Source organism: Malania oleifera, chromosome 9, assembly GCF_029873635.1.
Source record: "Malania oleifera isolate guangnan ecotype guangnan chromosome 9, ASM2987363v1, whole genome shotgun sequence".
In the NCBI taxonomy this organism is placed as follows: Eukaryota; Viridiplantae; Streptophyta; class Magnoliopsida; order Santalales; family Ximeniaceae; genus Malania; species Malania oleifera.
The window spans coordinates 91401829-91420893 of NC_080425.1; the positions used below are offsets into that span (position 1 = coordinate 91401829).

Consider the following 19065-nt stretch of genomic DNA (forward strand, 5'->3'; position numbering starts at 1 on the left):
ATAGATGAGTTGGGGAGCGGGCATTAACGGCTATTGTAATATTTTTCTTTTTCCTTTTTTTTTTTTTTTATTACATAGCAACTCCAGCCACCAACAAGCCTTTCGGACCCCCTGGTGCAGTACCAAACCTACAGAACAGCATCCTACCCCTAGGTCTCGATGATCAGGTAAAATCCGGAATGCGAACACAGCTTCCGTGCATCAGTTGAATGTTTGGCCAACCTGACCCTCGGGACACATTTCCATTACCATCAATGGTCCCCACTGGCTCATAGAGAACTCTCACTATCCACGGTCCCCGTTAGCTCACAGAGCGAACTCTCACCATCCACATTCCCGCTGTCTCATAGAGTAAATTCTCACCATCCACAAGTACCGCTGGTTCCGTGAGTGTATCTACTTGGAATTAAACCCTAATACTCCTTTTTGGATAAATTGTATTAGCCCTACTGCTAGTAAGAATGTAAAAAAATTAAAATTAAAATTTCCGTACCACATAAGTCTGAAGAACAAATTAATTTGCTACAAATTACAAAATTAATTTAATTATTATATAGTTTAAATTTTTTTATGTAATTTAATAACATATATAATGGTTAATCATTTATTATTTTGATTTAAGTATCCGATTTAAACCTTTAATATGCAAATTAGTTGTTTAATTTATTAAGCGTCAAGACATCTATAAATAGATATGTCTAATATGATTGTAAACTTACAATTATATTATCATTTTTTTTAAAAAAAAATTTCTTTGTAATTTTATGTTAATTATGAATATTATTTGTAATCACTTACCATGTGTTTGGGAGCATAAAATTTAAATCTCAAATTTAGATTTGTGTAGATTACTAAATTTCTTTCATATATACACAAATCAAAATTTATGCTCACAAACACTACCTTAATGTTATTTTCTTTTTAGTATGATTAGTTCTTATCTGTTCCTACATAAAGTTTTATACTTTAATCACTAGGCTGTCTGGTGAAGAAATAATGTTTAATTTTTTTGGGTAATGAAACTCAGATAAATTTTGGATATGCTAATACACTCTTTCTTGATGCAAAAGAATTCTTAATTCTTTTTTTTTTTTTTATAAAAGTATACATTAGCCAATTGCCCAAAGCATACATAACTTTCGAGAACACAAAATATTACTTGTAAATCGAAAACTCTCTCTCTCTCTCTCTCACACACACACATACACACACAATCACATACTCCACATTAGAGATTCTAAACTCTAATTTTTTGATAAAAGGACTTATGCACATTGTCATGTAGACACATTGAAGGCCCACAGAAATTGAAACAAAACAAATGCGAAGTTGAGGAAGGGGAGCATTTGATAGCTGGAAGGCTTGGCTAATGATAAAATAATTTCTACATTGATGAACTGAATTATGGTTTCCTACTAGATCAAATCATATTAACCTTTTATCAAAATTTTCTTTGATTTAATATGCAAAGTTTAGTTAAAATATAAATAATTTGAATTTTCTTCAAACTTCCACACTCCTATTATCTCTCCCTACCATTTTTATCTCATCTCACAATTTTTGTTAATACAATTAGGTGCACAGGCAGTGTCTCACAAACAAGCTAATGTTGATTTAATTGCAATTACCAGGGATCCAAACATTCGATTTAAAAAAAAAAAAAAAAAGATAAAGTTGAATGGTTGAGAATTTGAAAAAAAAAAATGATTAACCATTACCATTTAGCTTTAATGCTTTTTAAATATCAAATATTTTAACTGTATTGAACATTTGACACAATAATTTTTTCTTAAAAATCTCAAAAGTCTATTGATTTCTAATGCTAAATAGTCATTGAACTTTAATATTAATGAAGAATTTATTGAACAGAGACATAATAAATGAACTTCTGCAATGATGAAGTAAATGTCCAAAGACAGCATCATTAGTTTTACTTGAATCTTCACTGTTCCTCATGAAAACCATCAGCAATCAATTTGTAATTTGTAGAGTACTACTAAGAACAAGTGCTACTCTAGACAGCCTGTGACCATCACAGACTTACAAAGACAGCAGTAAAATGAATACACCAGGTAAGCCCCATTCTATCGCACCCTCTTTACTGCTGTCCACTGAATTTCTGACACAGACTGTAAGACTAAGCATTACTCTTACTAAAAAGGGACAAGCAAGCTTTTGGATTCATATGCATCAAATGGTGGGGGCTAACCCAAATTGTGACTACTCAATTCTTGACTAAAATCCATATATGTGCATCAGGAGTGACCCATTTGAATCTCATCTTTCCCATGAGTTTTCGCTTGCTTGTTAGGACCTGCTTGAAAGGGTATAAAAGTTGAGTGCCAATTATGTTGACAGCACAAAGATTAAGTTCTTCAAGCATCAAGCTATTTGGTATATAGGAAAGGGATGAACATGAATTTATCACTTAATTTATGCATGCTCTTTGTTCAATTTTCTATTCCATTGCTCCCCCACCCATTCCATTCTGCGAACCAAATGTTAAAAGTGAAAGCATAAGGTGAAAGTTGAAAATAAACAAAAAATTGGCAGCACATAAGCAATAAAACTACTGAATCAATGCAGGGTAATGTTGTAGAATGCAGTAAAAAGCCTAGAAAAGATTTTCCAAGACCCATGAAAAATCCCAACTAGAGAAACATTTTCTAGCTTGGTCTAAACATATGCAGTTGAACAAAACAGATTCAATTAGTTGAAAGGTTTTATTCATGTTTTTTCCTGATCAGCAACGGATTATTTGAGGAGGTTTCTAGCGGAAGGAGTTGTAAACCTCCATAGATAACAAGTTCCATAGGAAAATATTACAGTTAATGCCTCTTTGCATTTCAAGAAGTTGTTTTCGTACATTCTAGTCATCCAAGTACCTGATAAAGCTATTAATTCTGTAGTTGGCACTTGTATATGTCATGGCAAGAGGTGGCTGCAGTCACTGGACACAACCTTATAGAGAATGAGTATGGCACAGCAGGAATCAGATACTTGTCATGAACACAAGGAGACCAGCTATCATCTCCACCCAAACCCATGTGCTTGTGGTCAAGATGCACCTTCAGCAACAAAATAACAATTTAACAGTCACACAGTGAGATAGAGTTACTAATGACACCAAGAAAAATGAGTACAGAAAAATGATGCCAGGCGCCTGTAATTCAATTGATTTTGTCAATTTAAGCATTATTATTCTGAAAAAAATTCATATAGAAGGCATATTGTTGCAATAAAATGTGCAGCATCTGATTATAAAATACAATTACAAGAACCTTAATATGAGTTAAAAGACCACCAGGGAGGAGCCCTCGTGTACTAAACATGAACTCCCCCATGAGCTCTGTGTGTGCAATACATTCTCACCCATGCTTTTCCTGCTTCAGTTCCTTCGGCTTCCTCTGTCCCCTTTCTCCCTCACAGGGTCCTATGAGAGATAAAGCAAACAGATTTTGATTCCTTCCTTCCAAAGCAAGCATACCCAAGGACTTCAAATGCTGTGCCCAGAGCTCAACCACACAATCACCGTAAAAAAGGGCATACCCAAGGGCTTCAAATGCTGTGCCCAGTCCTAACAGAAGTGAAGGACTCCCCTAGTTGCCTTTATTTATTTATTCATTTTTCTTTGCAAGGTAAGTTGCTTTTATTACTTGATATATTTAATTATTTATTCACGATAACTACTGTGCCTTCGTTTCCAACATAATTGAATTTAAAAGATTCATTATTGGGTACAGTTCACCTTCATTTTTTGTTAGGAACCTCCTTTTATTTTTTTAAATATATTTATTGTTCGATTACCACTTTCCCTAAAAGTTTAAGCTATTAGGTTGTGGGCTAACAATGTATATCAGGCCTCAACACTCCCCTGCACATGCAGCCAAATAGCACGTGGAGAGATAAACAAGTGAGAAATAACACCCATTACAGGGAGTATAATAATTTTTTAAACACCACACAATAAATGCCAGCAACAAGACCAGAGTCCAGGACCTCCGGGTAACCAGCTCTGACACCATGTTAGATTATCATTTCACCTAAAATATTAAGCTCTTGTTGTGGGTCAACAATGTACATCAGGCCTTAACATTTATTCCTGCTCTAAGTTGCACTTATTAGCAGGTGTCCCCTTTACAGATATAAAAATTTAATCTTAAAGTGCCTTTCAATGCAAATAACTAAACAAGCTAAAGAGGAAAATTAATATTTGTCACAACACCAAATTTCCTCGCCAAATGGATGCATTCTACCACACTTAGAATTAAGTTAAGCATCTGGCTCAACTGTTTCCCATTTGGCTCGGCCAGAGAGCCTGACTTCATGGAGTAGAGGAACTATGACACTCAAACGCACCTAGTTGCAACAGTACTTCAACTTAAAATTTCAGTGGCGTCACACATCCCAAATACACTAAAAATTTTAAACCTTTACTTGGAAAAACCTGCCATGGTTGTGTGAACTTCAGAAAGGGCTCCTATAAGGCCAACTCCACAGGGTAGAAGAGGTCGTCTAAAGAAGTTTTCTGGAGTAACCTAGAGATATATTTTAAAAATGATAAATGAAATTGTAAAATCATTTTATCCAGTCCAAATTCACTCCATTTCCTCCAACAGCTCAATTCCTCAGGCAGTGGATTTTAGGATGATAAGGACAACAGCTGATGTTGCTTCCACTATTACAACCATCAAGAATGATTTATAACAACTTAAGCCATTATGTGAGATTTAAATAATTAGTAACTAAAATTATCCCCCCATTTGATGTAATTTTGGCCTTCATACTTTATCAGATGCAGCACACATAATGAAGGATTTCAAGACTAATATTCTAATTATTCAGTTATGATGAGCGTCAGGTGCAAGAAATGTTTTTTTTTTAACTTTTTTTCGGCCAATGAGGTGATAAGCAGGTTGGTGCTAGATGCCAAAAAACTTCTAGAATTTTTTTTTTTTTTACTAAAATACATTAATTTAATGAACCAAATATAAGATGGAGTTACCTCAATGTCCTCTCCTTTAATAAGCTCTTCATTATGTGTTGCCCGGTCAAGTTCTGCTGTGGTGTAGTAACTTGCACTCATTTGCATTGGTGGAGAGCTGCCATATATGGAGGCAAATATTCCAAGACCATCATTGTTTTGAAATGCTACCCATCTAACATCTGCTCTACCGGCACATTCCCCAGGAACAATATAAGGCACGTGCATGTCACCCACATTCTGCTCATACACCCCCACATGGGCAGACGCTTTCCGATCTGGATAACATTCAAATGGCCCTTTACCGTACCATTTGATTTGATTCATTGATTTGTCCAAATGGAATTCAACCCCAATGCGTGGCAGAGGCGGAAGATTAGAACTTGGTGCAACATTGCATTCCAAAATGACGTCTCCAGAAGCATAGATCGTGTAAGTCATATCAACCTTGAATAAAATATGTGCTTTCTCCAACTGGGGAAGTGAATTTTCCTTGCCCTTTGGGACACCAACATAGAGAATAGCTATTTTCACAAGATGGCCTTCCATATGCTGTATGGAAACGCTTTCTGTAAAAAAGAACAGGTTATCAAGAAGGGAAGCTTTCCATTTAGATAAATAGCTATTTGCACCTCCCCCTTTGTCATTATCTGTTGGTGCTCGCCAAAAACATGGGAATATCCCTTTATTCACCACAGGTACTCCTTCAACCTACCATCCATCACCATATTGTCAAAATTTGATGTCTGGAAGATAGGCAGGTTTATCTTTGTGCAAAAAATTTGTTTATATTCCCATTGAAAGGTTAAAAAATTCATGAAATCATATTTGAAGAAATAAGTCCAGATTCTTCTCCATACAATGGTTCAAATTCGAGAAAATTATCATTATTTTTATATGAAGACATTGAAAGGAAAAAACAAAAACAAAAAAAAAAAATCAAACTTTAAGATTCCAATTAAAGAACATTTTTACATCAACAAAAATATAGACCACAACAGGAAACTTGTTGCCACAAAGTTTGACATATACATAATAATCATATAAACTGGGTACTGGCATGGTGCCTAGTAATGATTGAAATCAACTTGGGGACGTCCCAAGGCAAATATTTTAACCATCACAGTGAGAAAATGTTTCTTGATAACTACTGGCTTGTGAGATGCACAGAAAGAAGGAAAAAGAAAAAAATAACAATAAAATTTATACATGCAAATAATATGTATAGAGGACCAAAGTATTAAGTTAGGTGGGGAGGAGGAGGAGCCTTTTAATGATATACTAAGGCAACATCAACAATATAAAGCATGCTACCGTCAAGAAACAGAAATCAATCAAAAGAAAAGTCAAACCTTATGAGTTTGCCACATAAAAAAAACCAACAGAAAGTGCATTCTGCACACATGTGACACAGAATACAAGTGGGTGAATGCAACTAAGTCTAATATTATTAGTTCATATAGGCAATATATTCGCAAACTGTCATTCTATCTGTTAAGCAGCACATTAGAAAATTTAGATTTCATACGGTAATTTGGTCATTTCTCCTGTTAGGACAGCTCACTCTGCCATCCTCTCTTTTACACATAGTGGATATAAAAAAATATAATGTGTTTCTTTCAAGAGCTTTATACTTTCAGGGACAAGAAAAATATTACTGACTAGTAAACATCACTACGGTTCTAGGCTTGATTGAAAAGGAATTGATGCTCATTACGATGAAATTTAAGAAGGAAAAATGGCTTCTGCAGATTTCTACGTGTGTCTGCATGATTGTCTTTTCCTTGTTCATCAGGTGAATATGTAGAAGCCACCTAATTGTTTCAGTAAATATAAGGTAGACTGATTCAATAAGCTTAATAGTGTAGGTTACCTTCCAGAACTCAATGGATCCTGTTTGAGTGTTTAGTTCCATCTCCCAAAAGTTCTGCTGGCTGACCCTAATCTTATCCCCATGAACTTCACTGAGGAGGGTAGAGTCTTTAGTTTTGATGACCTGCGATCAGGGTATTTGGGAAAGACAGTCAATAATATCAGGAATATAATTAACCTCATTCATAGATACCACTGTAGGGATATAGGAAGGGTGATTACATGAGGAACAAATTCTCTTTTGGCCGGCAGTTGCACTTGTGTAGACGAAATGACATGACCAGCTTCAACCCAGCGTGTAGAATGCAGGAGTTTTGCAGTTATTGTCAAAAAAATTTCCACCGCAGAAGAAGAAGCCCATAAGGAATACCATGGACCAGATTCCCATTCTATATTAAAACTACTTTGGGGTTCTATTGGTGGGAGAGAGAGGATTCCAGAACCAATTTTGCACCCATCCCCATGAGCAGCCCAACTAAATTCCAGTGCTTCAGTTGTTTCAAAAAAATGAGTGTTCTTTATCTGTAAAGTAAAAGCAATTTAACTGCCAAACAGAGATTAAGTCATTTGCCAGAGGCAAGTGAAATATGATAAATACCTGAAGTGTACTTTTCCCAAGTGAAACCTTAATTGGTTGATAGACAAACTTAACTTCTGAAAACAATAAGAAATCCCGTGAGCTACAATGCAAAATCAAACTTGACATACATACTCCATTTAGAGAAAAAAAAAAACCATATTTTATTAGTATGAGAGTATTGTGGTTACCTTGAAATGCAGGATGAAGAGTTCGATCTGGCCACACAAGACCATTCAAACAAAAGTTCAAATCATTAGGGGTATCACCAAAATCACCTCCATACGCCCAATGTTTGCAGCCATCTGCACCTGTCTTTAGTAATGCCTGCATACAAAATAAAAAATTTAGCCATCCAGAAACTAATTGAATTTTTGGAAGATAGATCATAAAGAATGTGGCGTTTATTTTTATTATGTACTCTACCAAATGCACAAAAAACAAACTAAAACAATTAAGTGAGAATCACTGTAAAGTCTTTTTCTCTCTCTCTCTTTTTTCCCCCTAGATTGTGGGAGGAGGTTAATTTAAGTCTCTTTTCACGGAATATCATTTCAATTCATGCCATTTAGAGTAGGCGAGGTTCCTAAAGATACAGAAATGTGCAAGGAAAGGAGTTAGCTCATGAAAGTAGCTTAGATTATCATCTTGAAATATATGATCAGGAAAAATAGTAAACAGATAAAGGAAAAATCCAAGGAGATTGAAAAGAAAGGATACAAATCTTTGACAAAAAGTTAGACATGGGATTGGGGTCGGAGTACTGCAGTACTTACAGATAAAAAACTAAAATAAAATGTTAAAGATATAAAAATAATTGAGATAGAATAATATTAAAGAAACTTGTCTTAAAAGACAAGGAAGCTAAATATGTACCTCATGTAGAATTAAGTGAAGATGATAGAGGTGAATATATGAGCTCATGAATGGAATGCTACTTTCCCCAAGAAAAGTAGTTTTCAAAAGCACTTCTTAAAATAAGTACTTATTTAGTTGCAAGCCAAACAGTACTTATAGAGACAATATTTAGTTTAAGTACTTTTTATAATAAGTACTTTTTTTAAGATGTCCCAAACAGGGGCTAAATAACTACATATGGAAGACTTAGAGGAAGAATGCCCATATAGGAAAGTATATATGCTTGCGTAAGAAAGTGAAGGCAGATAATGGATATGGAAAACATATAGGGAGAGAAATGCAATGGCAGATGACCTTGCTATAGGCAAATACAAGTTTGAAAAGAAGAGAGAAAAAATTCATTACGTTTATGATCTAATGTATATTCAAATAATTTTTTTTCAAACAATTAGTTGCCAACTAAAATTGCAAGGTTATGATGCGAGCGAGTCCTCAGAAATTCATTTTGTAGATTTATTCCTCTTCCCTTCCTTTGACTCATTATAAACTGGTTGGTGGGTCTAAAATCCATTTCCAGGAAGATTTGAGGCAATGGATGTTCCACCTTTGTGAAGATTTCCCATATTTCTACCACCTCTTTGCTATCCATAATGCTTTAACATTAGAATGAGCTTTCCATTTCTTGGAAATTGGCATTTCCAATTCGTATGTAACCTCAAAATGGTAAAGAGGTGGATAAATTTATCACTTTGAGTACAATTATTGATGTTTTTTGAAAGAAATTTACAAAGAAGAAAGAAATACACAAATGTATCATCTGAATAAAATAATATGTGAATTTGCATCCTCTATACATTTTATGTACATAGGTCACATGCTCTTCTTTTGCACCTTTAAAAAAAAAAAAAGGGGGCAAATCCTTCACCAAAAAGAATTCTATTCCTCCTTTAGTTTCATCCATGAAGACAATAACATCTGCAGGCACCATACATCATTGAACCTCATCATTAATGTGTCCAGTAACTTCATCCATAATTAAAGCAAAAAATTATTTACAGCTGACCATTGCAAACATATTAGGACTGGAAATTCCAAGTTTCCCCTATAACCTTACATTAGTTATTGCCTCATCTTATATATTCTCAAGGACACCCACAACTATTATTCGTTCACTTTTTTCTAGAATAACCTATCATAATCCATCTCTAAGTAAACAAAATCAATGTCTTTTTCCAACTAAGAGCATAAATTTTAAATGCAAGGTAAATAAATCAATATTCATTTAACATACGAAGTCAGTACAGTAATATATAACAGGAATTATGACTTATTCTTGACAATTTTATGACCTCCATTCTTTCCTATGAATTAAACAGTTTATGTGAATGATGTGGCAAATGTTGCAACTGATTAAATGACGTCAATCATCCACCATATCTATTAAGAGTTGGAACGATTTTTCGACCTGATCGACCCACTCCCAAATAAAGCCCCCTTGGAGACCAAAAGTGCTATCAATTGCTTCCCAATATTCAAGAATATTCCCATTACTGTTTCCCATAGAATGTGAATACCTGCCAAATTTTTTGCATCAGAAGCATCCTTGAGTAAATTGAATAGTACTAGTATGTTTAAAAACTTGTAACTTATAGCGTTCTCATAAAATGTGAAGAAATGGAAATGGAACATACTCGCACAATATCAGAGGCCGTGTTTCAGTTGGATCATTAGCAATTCTCAGCATGTCCCAAACACGCATATACATGGGGCATACAACATCTGTTGATGAGGTTCTAGATCCACCTCCTTCGTAGTGTAATAACCTTGATGGGTCCCTTCCCCGGATCCAGCCTAAAAATTTGAAATCTCCACACCAATAAGTGACAGGAAAAAAAAATTTAAGTGTGTTCGGAATTGAAAGCAACTCTAACCATGGAAAATGATATTTTCCCTTTTTATGGAACCTGAATTATACTCATCCTCACAAAGTGCATGCGCATGTTTTCCAACCATGAATTATTTGCAATAAACTCAATCTCCTCATGTAGTGCGTGTATTCCTATTCTAACATGAAATACTCACAGAAACCCCAACCATTGTAAATAATTTGGATTTACCAAAATTGTAGATTGTATAATTATTTTGTAGAATGAATTTTGCTTCTACAAGCATCTCTTTACAAATTCAAATTCATAACTGTACTTTTCTTGATGTACTAACAAAAAATTCTTCGTAAACTAATGAAGTCCAGGTTTGTTATTATACTTTCAAGGACGGTCTTCACAGTAATTTCTAATGGTCTAAATGGATCAACCATCTCCTCTAATGACGGTACCATATGGTTTCAACTTTCAAGTGAAATTTGGGTGGTTTCAAGATAAAAAAAAGTTGATCTAATTTATTATTTTTTTTTTCAACAAAAAATGGAAATAGGAATAAACATTAGTAATAAACCACAGAAACTTAATCAAATATTCGACAGAGATAAAAATATATGATTTAGAATTGAAGTACAACAAGCCTTGCTCTGCTGTCATCTACATTAATTCTTCTTGTCTTCTGGGCCAATGACATGATTTAGAATTAAAATATTGACACTAAATACAGACAAAACAAGTACGGTTAGGTGCAAAAACTCTGCGCTGTTGATAACATAAAGATATGAGGTTTCCAAATACATTCAAAATATTGTCAGCTAAATTGCATAAGCAACAAGCCTATACTAGTACAACATAGTTACCCAACTTACCCCACAATGCTAACACCCTAGTGAACCTGCAAATTGGTACAAATGTCCCAAAACATGAAACATTTTTGTTCTGGAACACTAAATCCAGTGATCTTAACTTCTAATTAAATAGTTTATGTTGAAGTTTGATATACACTGTTGGCCCGCAAACAACTTAGGCTTTTAGGTAAAGCGGTAATCTAACACAGTATCAAATCTATGGTTGCTAGGGGATCCAGGGTTATAATCTTGTAGTCTACATTTATTTTAAGTTTGTTAAAAATTATCTTATTCCTGTAATTGGTGTTATTAATTGTTCATTTATCTCTCCACGTGCAATCAAGCTGCATGTGTGGGGGAGTGTTAAAGCTTGATATGCATTGCTGGCCCACAACCTAACAGATTAAGCTTTTAGGTAAAGTGGTAATCTAACATTTTCCATTAACATAGATTTTTATCATTAAAAATGGAGCATTATTTCATTATAATTCTAATCAGTCATTATTAATCCAAGTCACCAAGAAAATCTCTTTTATATTTAGAAACATCTCAAAATCCCTTCTTAAATATAGGAGTGCAATTACAAAAATTAACATATTTTTTAGATAAGCAAGGTAGTCTCCAAGGGAAGTTGCCCAAATACAGCTCAAAAAGCAATTACACATTTTTCACCAATATGTTGATACATGTATAATCCTAAAGTGCCTTATTTTGAAGCATGTGTTGTAATTTGATCCCATTCCTCCTCTACAAACCAGAATGTTCTGTAGTATGGGTAACATTTGTCGAATATTAAAAATTCAATATTTTTGACCTTATAAAGACCAATTCTATTATTTTAAGAAACTAAAACTTTTCATTGGTGGTAGACATAATTATGTATGCACTCATGTATGTGTGTACATACAAGTTACAACTATAACGTAATTATTATTTTAAGTTTTATGTACTCAAATGGAAGTACATGAAGTGAAACTCTAATTCAGGCCAATAACTCAATATGTTCACAGTTACATGGGGAAGGCACCGACTAATGAACTAAAATATCTATTTTAGTAAAGGTGCTACATCTGGATGTGAGAGGAGTGTTGGAGGGAGATGCCGTTGGCCACATGAAGATCGCATCGAAGAGATGGAGGTTCTGACAGAGGGGCTGGTCGCAGTTACGTTCAGGTTTGTACTCACTGTGAGAAGGAAAACCTTAAGGACCATTTTAGTTTTCCAAAAAATTACGAAGTTAACTAATTTTTCAGTTTTACAAAACTTCTATGAAATAAATGAACAAAAATAAAAAGTATTGATACTATTTGCTGGTGGAAATAGTTTATTTTTCATTTCTAATTTTTCAAACAAATTACAAAACTGCCACCTTGTTTTCCAATTTTCTAAATTTATATAAAAAAATTGGAAAACATCTTTTTATTATTTCTAAATTTTTAACTCTTACTTTGTATATGGGAGCATAGAATTAAGTATCTTGGACTTTGATTTGTACGGATTATGTATTGAGTTTCTTCAAAATCCATACAAATCCAAATCCAAGTCCCAAAATCAATGATGTCAAACACTCCCTTATATAATTTTTAAAAAATTTAAAAACAAGTGCTCGTTTTTGCAATTATTTTGAAATCCAAAAGTAAACAACGAAAAACTGATTTGCACAACTAACTCTTTATTTTCTCACTTTTTTATACGAATCTTAGTAAACTAAAAAATAAGGTGAAATTTTTATAATTCTTTGGAAAACAAAAAACTGGAAAATGGACAGTGTTTTTCACAACTAAATGGGCCCTAATGGAGGCATTTGGCTCAGGTTATCCTAAATGCTCTCCAGGAATCACTTTCTATGGTATTTTTTGACAAGAATTCTCTCAGGTTATCCTAGCTACCCTCTGGATGCTCTATGAGAAGAGTTTCTCTTTGGCCAAATCCTTTTCCTCATCTTCTCGTCTTTTTTCTTCTATCTTCTGTTGCTAACCCTAATATTAAATGAAGCTGATTTTCCTGTTTATAACATAAGGCATCCTAAAAATTTATTTTTACATGCCACCCATGCATTTCATGGCTTCACTAGTAATATATACATGCTTGACATTAGAAAATAAGCAGCAAGTACAAAGTTGCTTCTGAATTCACCCAAAACAATGATATAGTGAGAAAGTCAGATACCAGCTAATGCAGAATGGTTAGGTCCATATCCAGATTCGTTACCCAAGGACCAAAAAATAATGCACGCATGATTTTTGTCCCTCTCTACCATTCCTATCACGCGGTCCATCATAGATAAAGCCCAGCTAGGTTCTGAAGTAGGATGCTTTGCATGTCCAGAAAGATCAAATCCATGTGTCTCAATGTTGGCTTCATCAATCATGTACATGCCAAACAAATCACACAGCTCATACCATCGGGGATGTTGTGGATAATGACTGTTCCTTACAGCATTGATATTGTGTTGCTTCATTAAAACCAAATCCTACATACAAAAAGAGTTTAAAATCTCCAAAATGTGCAAAACTGAAAAGGTATGGCAAACTGCAACATTAACTAGGCATGCTGTGACAACAGCCGCAGAAAATAGAAGGAAAAGAAGTACCTTAACCATGCAGGACTCCAAGTTTGTCTTCCCTAGACGTGGATGATGTTCATGTCTGTTGACACCTCTTATTATCACCGGATGGCCATTAACAAGTAACTGTTTTGGGGCATTCCATATTTGCCGTACACCAACTTGGCAAGATTCACAGTCGACTACATGGCCAGATGCATCTTTGAGGATGACAACAAGAGTGTATAAGTTCGGCTACAAATCAGTGTAGACAAACAGATAAGAGATCCAAAGGCTAAGTGAATATTTTAACATTTGAAAATTAGGCCAAAATGGATTAAGCAAACAATGCAATACAAGACCAACTAAATCTTGATCAAAACAAAAGGCTGAAATTCTCAGGGAATTGCTAAAACAAAAAGTGCAGTTTCCATTTCCAAAAACAAAGCTGCTGAACTTTGTTAAATCAAAATATTTGTTGGTGCCAAATATGTTCGTATAGTCCACTAATCATCAAAACAAAAAGAGAAAAAGAAGAAACATGTATATTCCTCACTTTGGATTCTCTTATACTTCTTTTGGATCTTTTATTTGTTTTTTTTTTTTTTTTTTGACAAAAAAAGAAGACATATTGAGAGAGGAAAGAGAGATTACAACCTAATATAAGGAAGAAATCCTCAAGGGAAAATAAAATGAGGAAAAAAAAAACTAATGATTCAAATAAGAAACCCCCACTTTTTTTTTTTTTTTTTTTGGACAAAAGAAGATATATTAGATGAAACAAAGAGAAGGTATAATATGCATGGGCAAAAATTCCACCAAATAGCTAAAAAAATAAATAAATAAATAAATAAATAAAACTAAATAATATTAGCCAAGGAACCCCCTTTTCCCTTTCACTCATAGTTCACCAAGCTTTTCAAATTCGATAATTCTCTGTCCCTTCATCTTTCGACTTCTACCACCATCCATATGCACTTTTTAAATCCATTTTATCCAAAAGATTTTGAACTTCTAAATCCTTCTATAGAATCTCCACCACATGTGTAGGCAAAATTCTATCCCTACTCCATAACTTGTTCACCAACCCATCTTTATCAAAAATAGACAGCCCCTCCAAGCCTTCCAATAGGGGTGGATGGACATATTGCTCTCGAATCTTGTCCAATAACAACCCCCCACCACAATCAAACTCACTAATATCATCACTCTTTGAATCTGAAAAATCCCCCCATTTCTTTCCCATCTTTCCTTTACTAACCTCATTACAACATCCAGCGCCTTCTCTTTTTTACTACGGACTTCCACAGTACTCAAATCTCCTTTAGAATTTCTCCTTAGTAACTTTGGCACAGACTCACCAGAATTTCTCTCTTTTCTCCAAAAACATTCTTCATTTCAGCACCCATACAAGCTGCCCTCCTACAAGCATAAAAATTTTACCCTCAAATCTATCAACATTACGACTCCGATTGTCAGATTTCTCCTCAAACCCAGCTTCTTCTTTTTTACTCTTTTCATATCACCTACTAATATCTCTTCAAAACTTGACGCAATTTTCACCCCATGATCTTATTCTGAATCGAATATGCTGCTAGAATTCTGAACTTGTTAGTCATTCCAACTCAGCAGAATGTTTATAGTTCCCCACGCCAATACTCATTTCCTGATATCCAGGAGCAAAATTTTGAACCTGCACTTTTTCCGGAACCAATAAGAGGTACTCGAGTTACCATTACCACACACATGGGCCCGAACACCACCTTGACCCTTCTGTTGGGAACCCATTTGAAGAGAGCCTTCCTTTGAATCCAAAGAATCAACCTTTCCTAGACAGTGGGCCAAATAATTGTCCAATTTAGTCAAAAAAAAATCTCTTTTTCATCTTTATTATTATTTTTTGTTTTGCTTCTGCTTTTTATTTTTTCAGGTGGACCTCTTGTCCCCTTAGGTTGTAACTTCTCTTTCTCAATCCAATATACCTTCTTTTATTATCAAAATAATAATAATAATAATAATAATAATAATAATAATAATAACTTGGCCAGGTCCAAAATGAGTAACATACAGCCTGGCCCAATTCTTTTCACAGCCTCCTCTCCAAAAGCCCCTGGCGCCTCTGAGATGATCACAACACAATCTGGAACCCTAGATTCCTTCACGTTCTGATTTATCAATTCCGATCAATTTGTGATGGCCCCAGGTTCATTCAGTTGCATTGCACCTCCACACCAACAGTACAATTCTTCTTACCCAGCTAAAACACCCTGATTTCCAGAATTAAATTGGCTACTGTGATCCTCTCCTTCCCCCTGTTTTCCTTCCGGCACAACCTGACTCCACAATCATTGGCGTGTAGAACTATCAGCACCAACACCTCCAGAGTCCGCAAGAACAACTCTTTTCATCTCACAAAAATCACTTACGAAGCTTTGCCACCCACCACCTTTAGCACCTCCAGGAGTAAACACAGAAAATCTCTTTCCTTTCCACCACAACCCCAACTACAAATACTTTCCCACCTTATCCACCTAATCAACTTCCAATGATTTGTGAATCCCATTTGAAAAGTTCAAAATCCCCTTTGCATCCGACCGAAATAAGACAAACCATCAGAAAACCAGACCACCATAAGAAACCCCCTCTTTAAAACATTGCCCTTGTAATCCAAGCAAATTTCATTACCTCAAGGTCCGGATACCCACAAACCCATCTCATTGAACAATTGTTTAGCTTTTCAATCCTTTCCATAAATGTTTCGGACTGGACAGTAAACTGTGAAGCTGTCTGGTTTTCGTTTCTTCTGGTTGCCTTGGTTGACCGCCAATTAAACCAGTTTCATTTTATTCTTAAATTTTTTAAAATATTGGTTATATAATATTTTAAGAAATGATCACTAGTACAGCAGTTTTGTGATTTATATGGCTCTTGCATTATTCCAGGTCAATGATTCAAGAATCAAGACTTCTATCTAGTTTCTTATAGCTTCTTTTTCCTCCTTTTGAAAGGACGTTTTGGTATTGACAGTTACCTTCCTCATGCTTTATCTCCTCCTAATTCTTCACTGCAACCTGCAAATATTTGGCCCACTCACATTTTGCATTACTGCCATTACATGGCCAGATCTCTCTCTCTCTCTCTCTCTCTCTCTATATATATATATATATATATATACATATACATATATATATAATATTATAGAAAGACCTTTTTTTATATGTTTTTTAAAGTTTTACAATTAAATAGAAAATCAGAAGCGCCATGTTGAATCATTTTCCTCCGTGATGAAATTACACACAATATTCAGATCAGTAGGTATGTAATGCCATTGACTTTGCAACAACCAACGAGAAGATAAGAATTGGCCATTGACCGCTCACTGATGGCTGTCTCCATCTCTCTCGCTTGCACATTGATGGAGATTTGAGTCCAGAAAAACAAATTGAGCCCTGTTCATCCTGGTTCATCCAAGTCTTCCAGTTCACCAGTTTTAACTGGTTTTATCTCGGTTGTATGGCCAACATAGTTCTTCAAACCAGACTAGGAAGGTGTCCAATTCCTGGTTCAACAGGTCAGACTGCCAGTCCAGTCTGGTTTTGCTTACACTGCTTCCCATTAAATCATCTTTTGGAGTGGGTAAAATCTCATCCTTGCACTGTAGCTCCTTACCATGGTCTTAAATTTTGATTTCAACTAAAATTTCAAGGCTATCAATTTCTAAGAAAATTTCAATTTTGATGTTAATTTTTATTTATATTTCAAAAAATGATGGAAATTAGTAGTAAAGTATGAAATTCTTTCATTAAACTTTATAATTTGTTAATAAACACAATGCAAGATTTAGAACTAAAATATTATAAACCAAATACTTTAATGACGCGTAAGTGGTGTATGAGGTGCAATAACTTCAATATAATAATCATACGGAATGTATTCAGTGAATATAAATGAAATCCATAAATTAGTTGAGTATTATTTACCATACAAATACGGACAATTTTGACATAAATGGTCAAATTAAATGTGGTAGCTAATATCTAAGTTTAATTTTTCATGCAATTCAAATGTATGATAGCTATCATTCCTATTATTCTTGGAATAATCTTCAGTTTCAATAAAACAGAACAGAATAACTAGGATAGAAATTTCAATTTGGGTTTTGGATCTTGAGGAAATTTTGTTCTATAGTTAATTTTGACAAGTTTGTTGACATTTCAAGATTTCAATAAACTTAAGATGATTTGTGGAAATTTTGATGAAATTTTGTAAGACAGAAATTAATCGCCATTTTCATTTCTAGGGTGATGGAAAGCAGAACATGCTCCTCAAATATTGAAATACCCTCAAAACCTTCCAACAGAGATGAGGGCACTACGAAATATCCACAAGTAAATCAGATGATTCAGAAGAATCAGAACCAGAGCCACATAGCCGCATTGTTCTTGAACCTTACTGAAAAAAAAAAAAAAAACCAACCCCATCTGCAAACTCGCTAATATCATCACTTATCATTATCTGGCACATCACTGCATTTTCCCTTCTCTTTACCTTGCAGCTCCTACATTTATCTCTCCCTTCTGGATAATCTGTGGATCCACAACACACAGAGTACTTCTAGCATTGTTCCTTACATCATTTTCCATTGTCCCAGCAGGGTTACCTTGACTGTCCACCCAGCATGCATAAACCCTCTCGAATTTCCTTCCATTACCAGTAAATTTATCCCCCTCATCGCCAGTGATCTTTGGATATCATCCACACACCCTTCCTGGACCTTAGTGAAAATCCTCCCCTCAACCATCACTGAGGGCAGCTTGCTAATCAAGCTCTTGTCCTGGCAGCAGCCCCTTCATACCAAAAGGGCAGGAGCTTCGACCAAAATCCCAAGACAAGCCGAATCATTCCTGTCCCCGCTTGAAATCCAATCTACAGGAATTATCCTGGCACTGTGGAAGTCTTGGTTCTCCTTTCCTGCAATATGGATATGGCTTGTACCCTGTTTTTTGGAAGGGGTAAAGCCATCTATTTGTTCTCCAAATGAGAATCAGCTCTACCAAGAGTATACAAGCCCTTCCTGAAATTCGCAATGGTCTGACTACCTGGATATTGAGAGGTTTGGACCTGAAAACAGCCCCATTTATCTCCAACCTTCTTTGGCTCCAAACTTGATTTTCTTTTCGACCTCACAGTTGTATCTCTACCCACCAAGTGCTGAGCCTCTTGGCTTCCCAACTGGGCTGAAGTTTGGGCCTGCTCCATGCCTGAACCAGGAAAAGCCTATTTACCCAATAATGGGCCCAAATCTTGCACAGCAGTAAGTGCCTATCGTCAATCATATATCCTCTTGCAAAACCCTAGCCGCCCCTGTCATTAGCCTCTTGCTCTCTTCTGCAACTTGTCCTTCCGAGTGCCTCAAACCATTTCCAAGTATCCCCCCTGCAAAACCTCACCACACTTTGCACAGAGATGATCATTCTCCAGCATCACAACTTCCTTCATGA

At 35.1% G+C, this 19065-nt stretch overlaps 1 protein-coding gene across 1 annotated transcript in view; it reads right to left on the bottom strand.

Annotated features, from left to right (window-relative positions):
* Window positions 1-2685: 2685 nt before the first annotated feature.
* LOC131163754 (uncharacterized) overlaps window positions 2686-19065 on the bottom strand; it is a 46087-nt gene continuing 29707 nt past the window's right edge. The window contains exons 9-18 of the mRNA XM_058120467.1: window positions 13613-13819; window positions 13189-13492; window positions 9983-10142; window positions 9757-9865; window positions 7625-7760; window positions 7455-7510; window positions 7079-7378; window positions 6858-6980; window positions 5006-5695; window positions 2686-3068 (exon numbers count right to left, since the gene is read on the bottom strand). Coding sequence (XP_057976450.1) covers window positions 2898-3068; window positions 5006-5695; window positions 6858-6980; window positions 7079-7378; window positions 7455-7510; window positions 7625-7760; window positions 9757-9865; window positions 9983-10142; window positions 13189-13492; window positions 13613-13819 — 2256 coding nt within the window. The 3' untranslated portion in view covers window positions 2686-2897. The remainder of the gene's footprint in view (window positions 3069-5005; window positions 5696-6857; window positions 6981-7078; window positions 7379-7454; window positions 7511-7624; window positions 7761-9756; window positions 9866-9982; window positions 10143-13188; window positions 13493-13612; window positions 13820-19065) is intronic.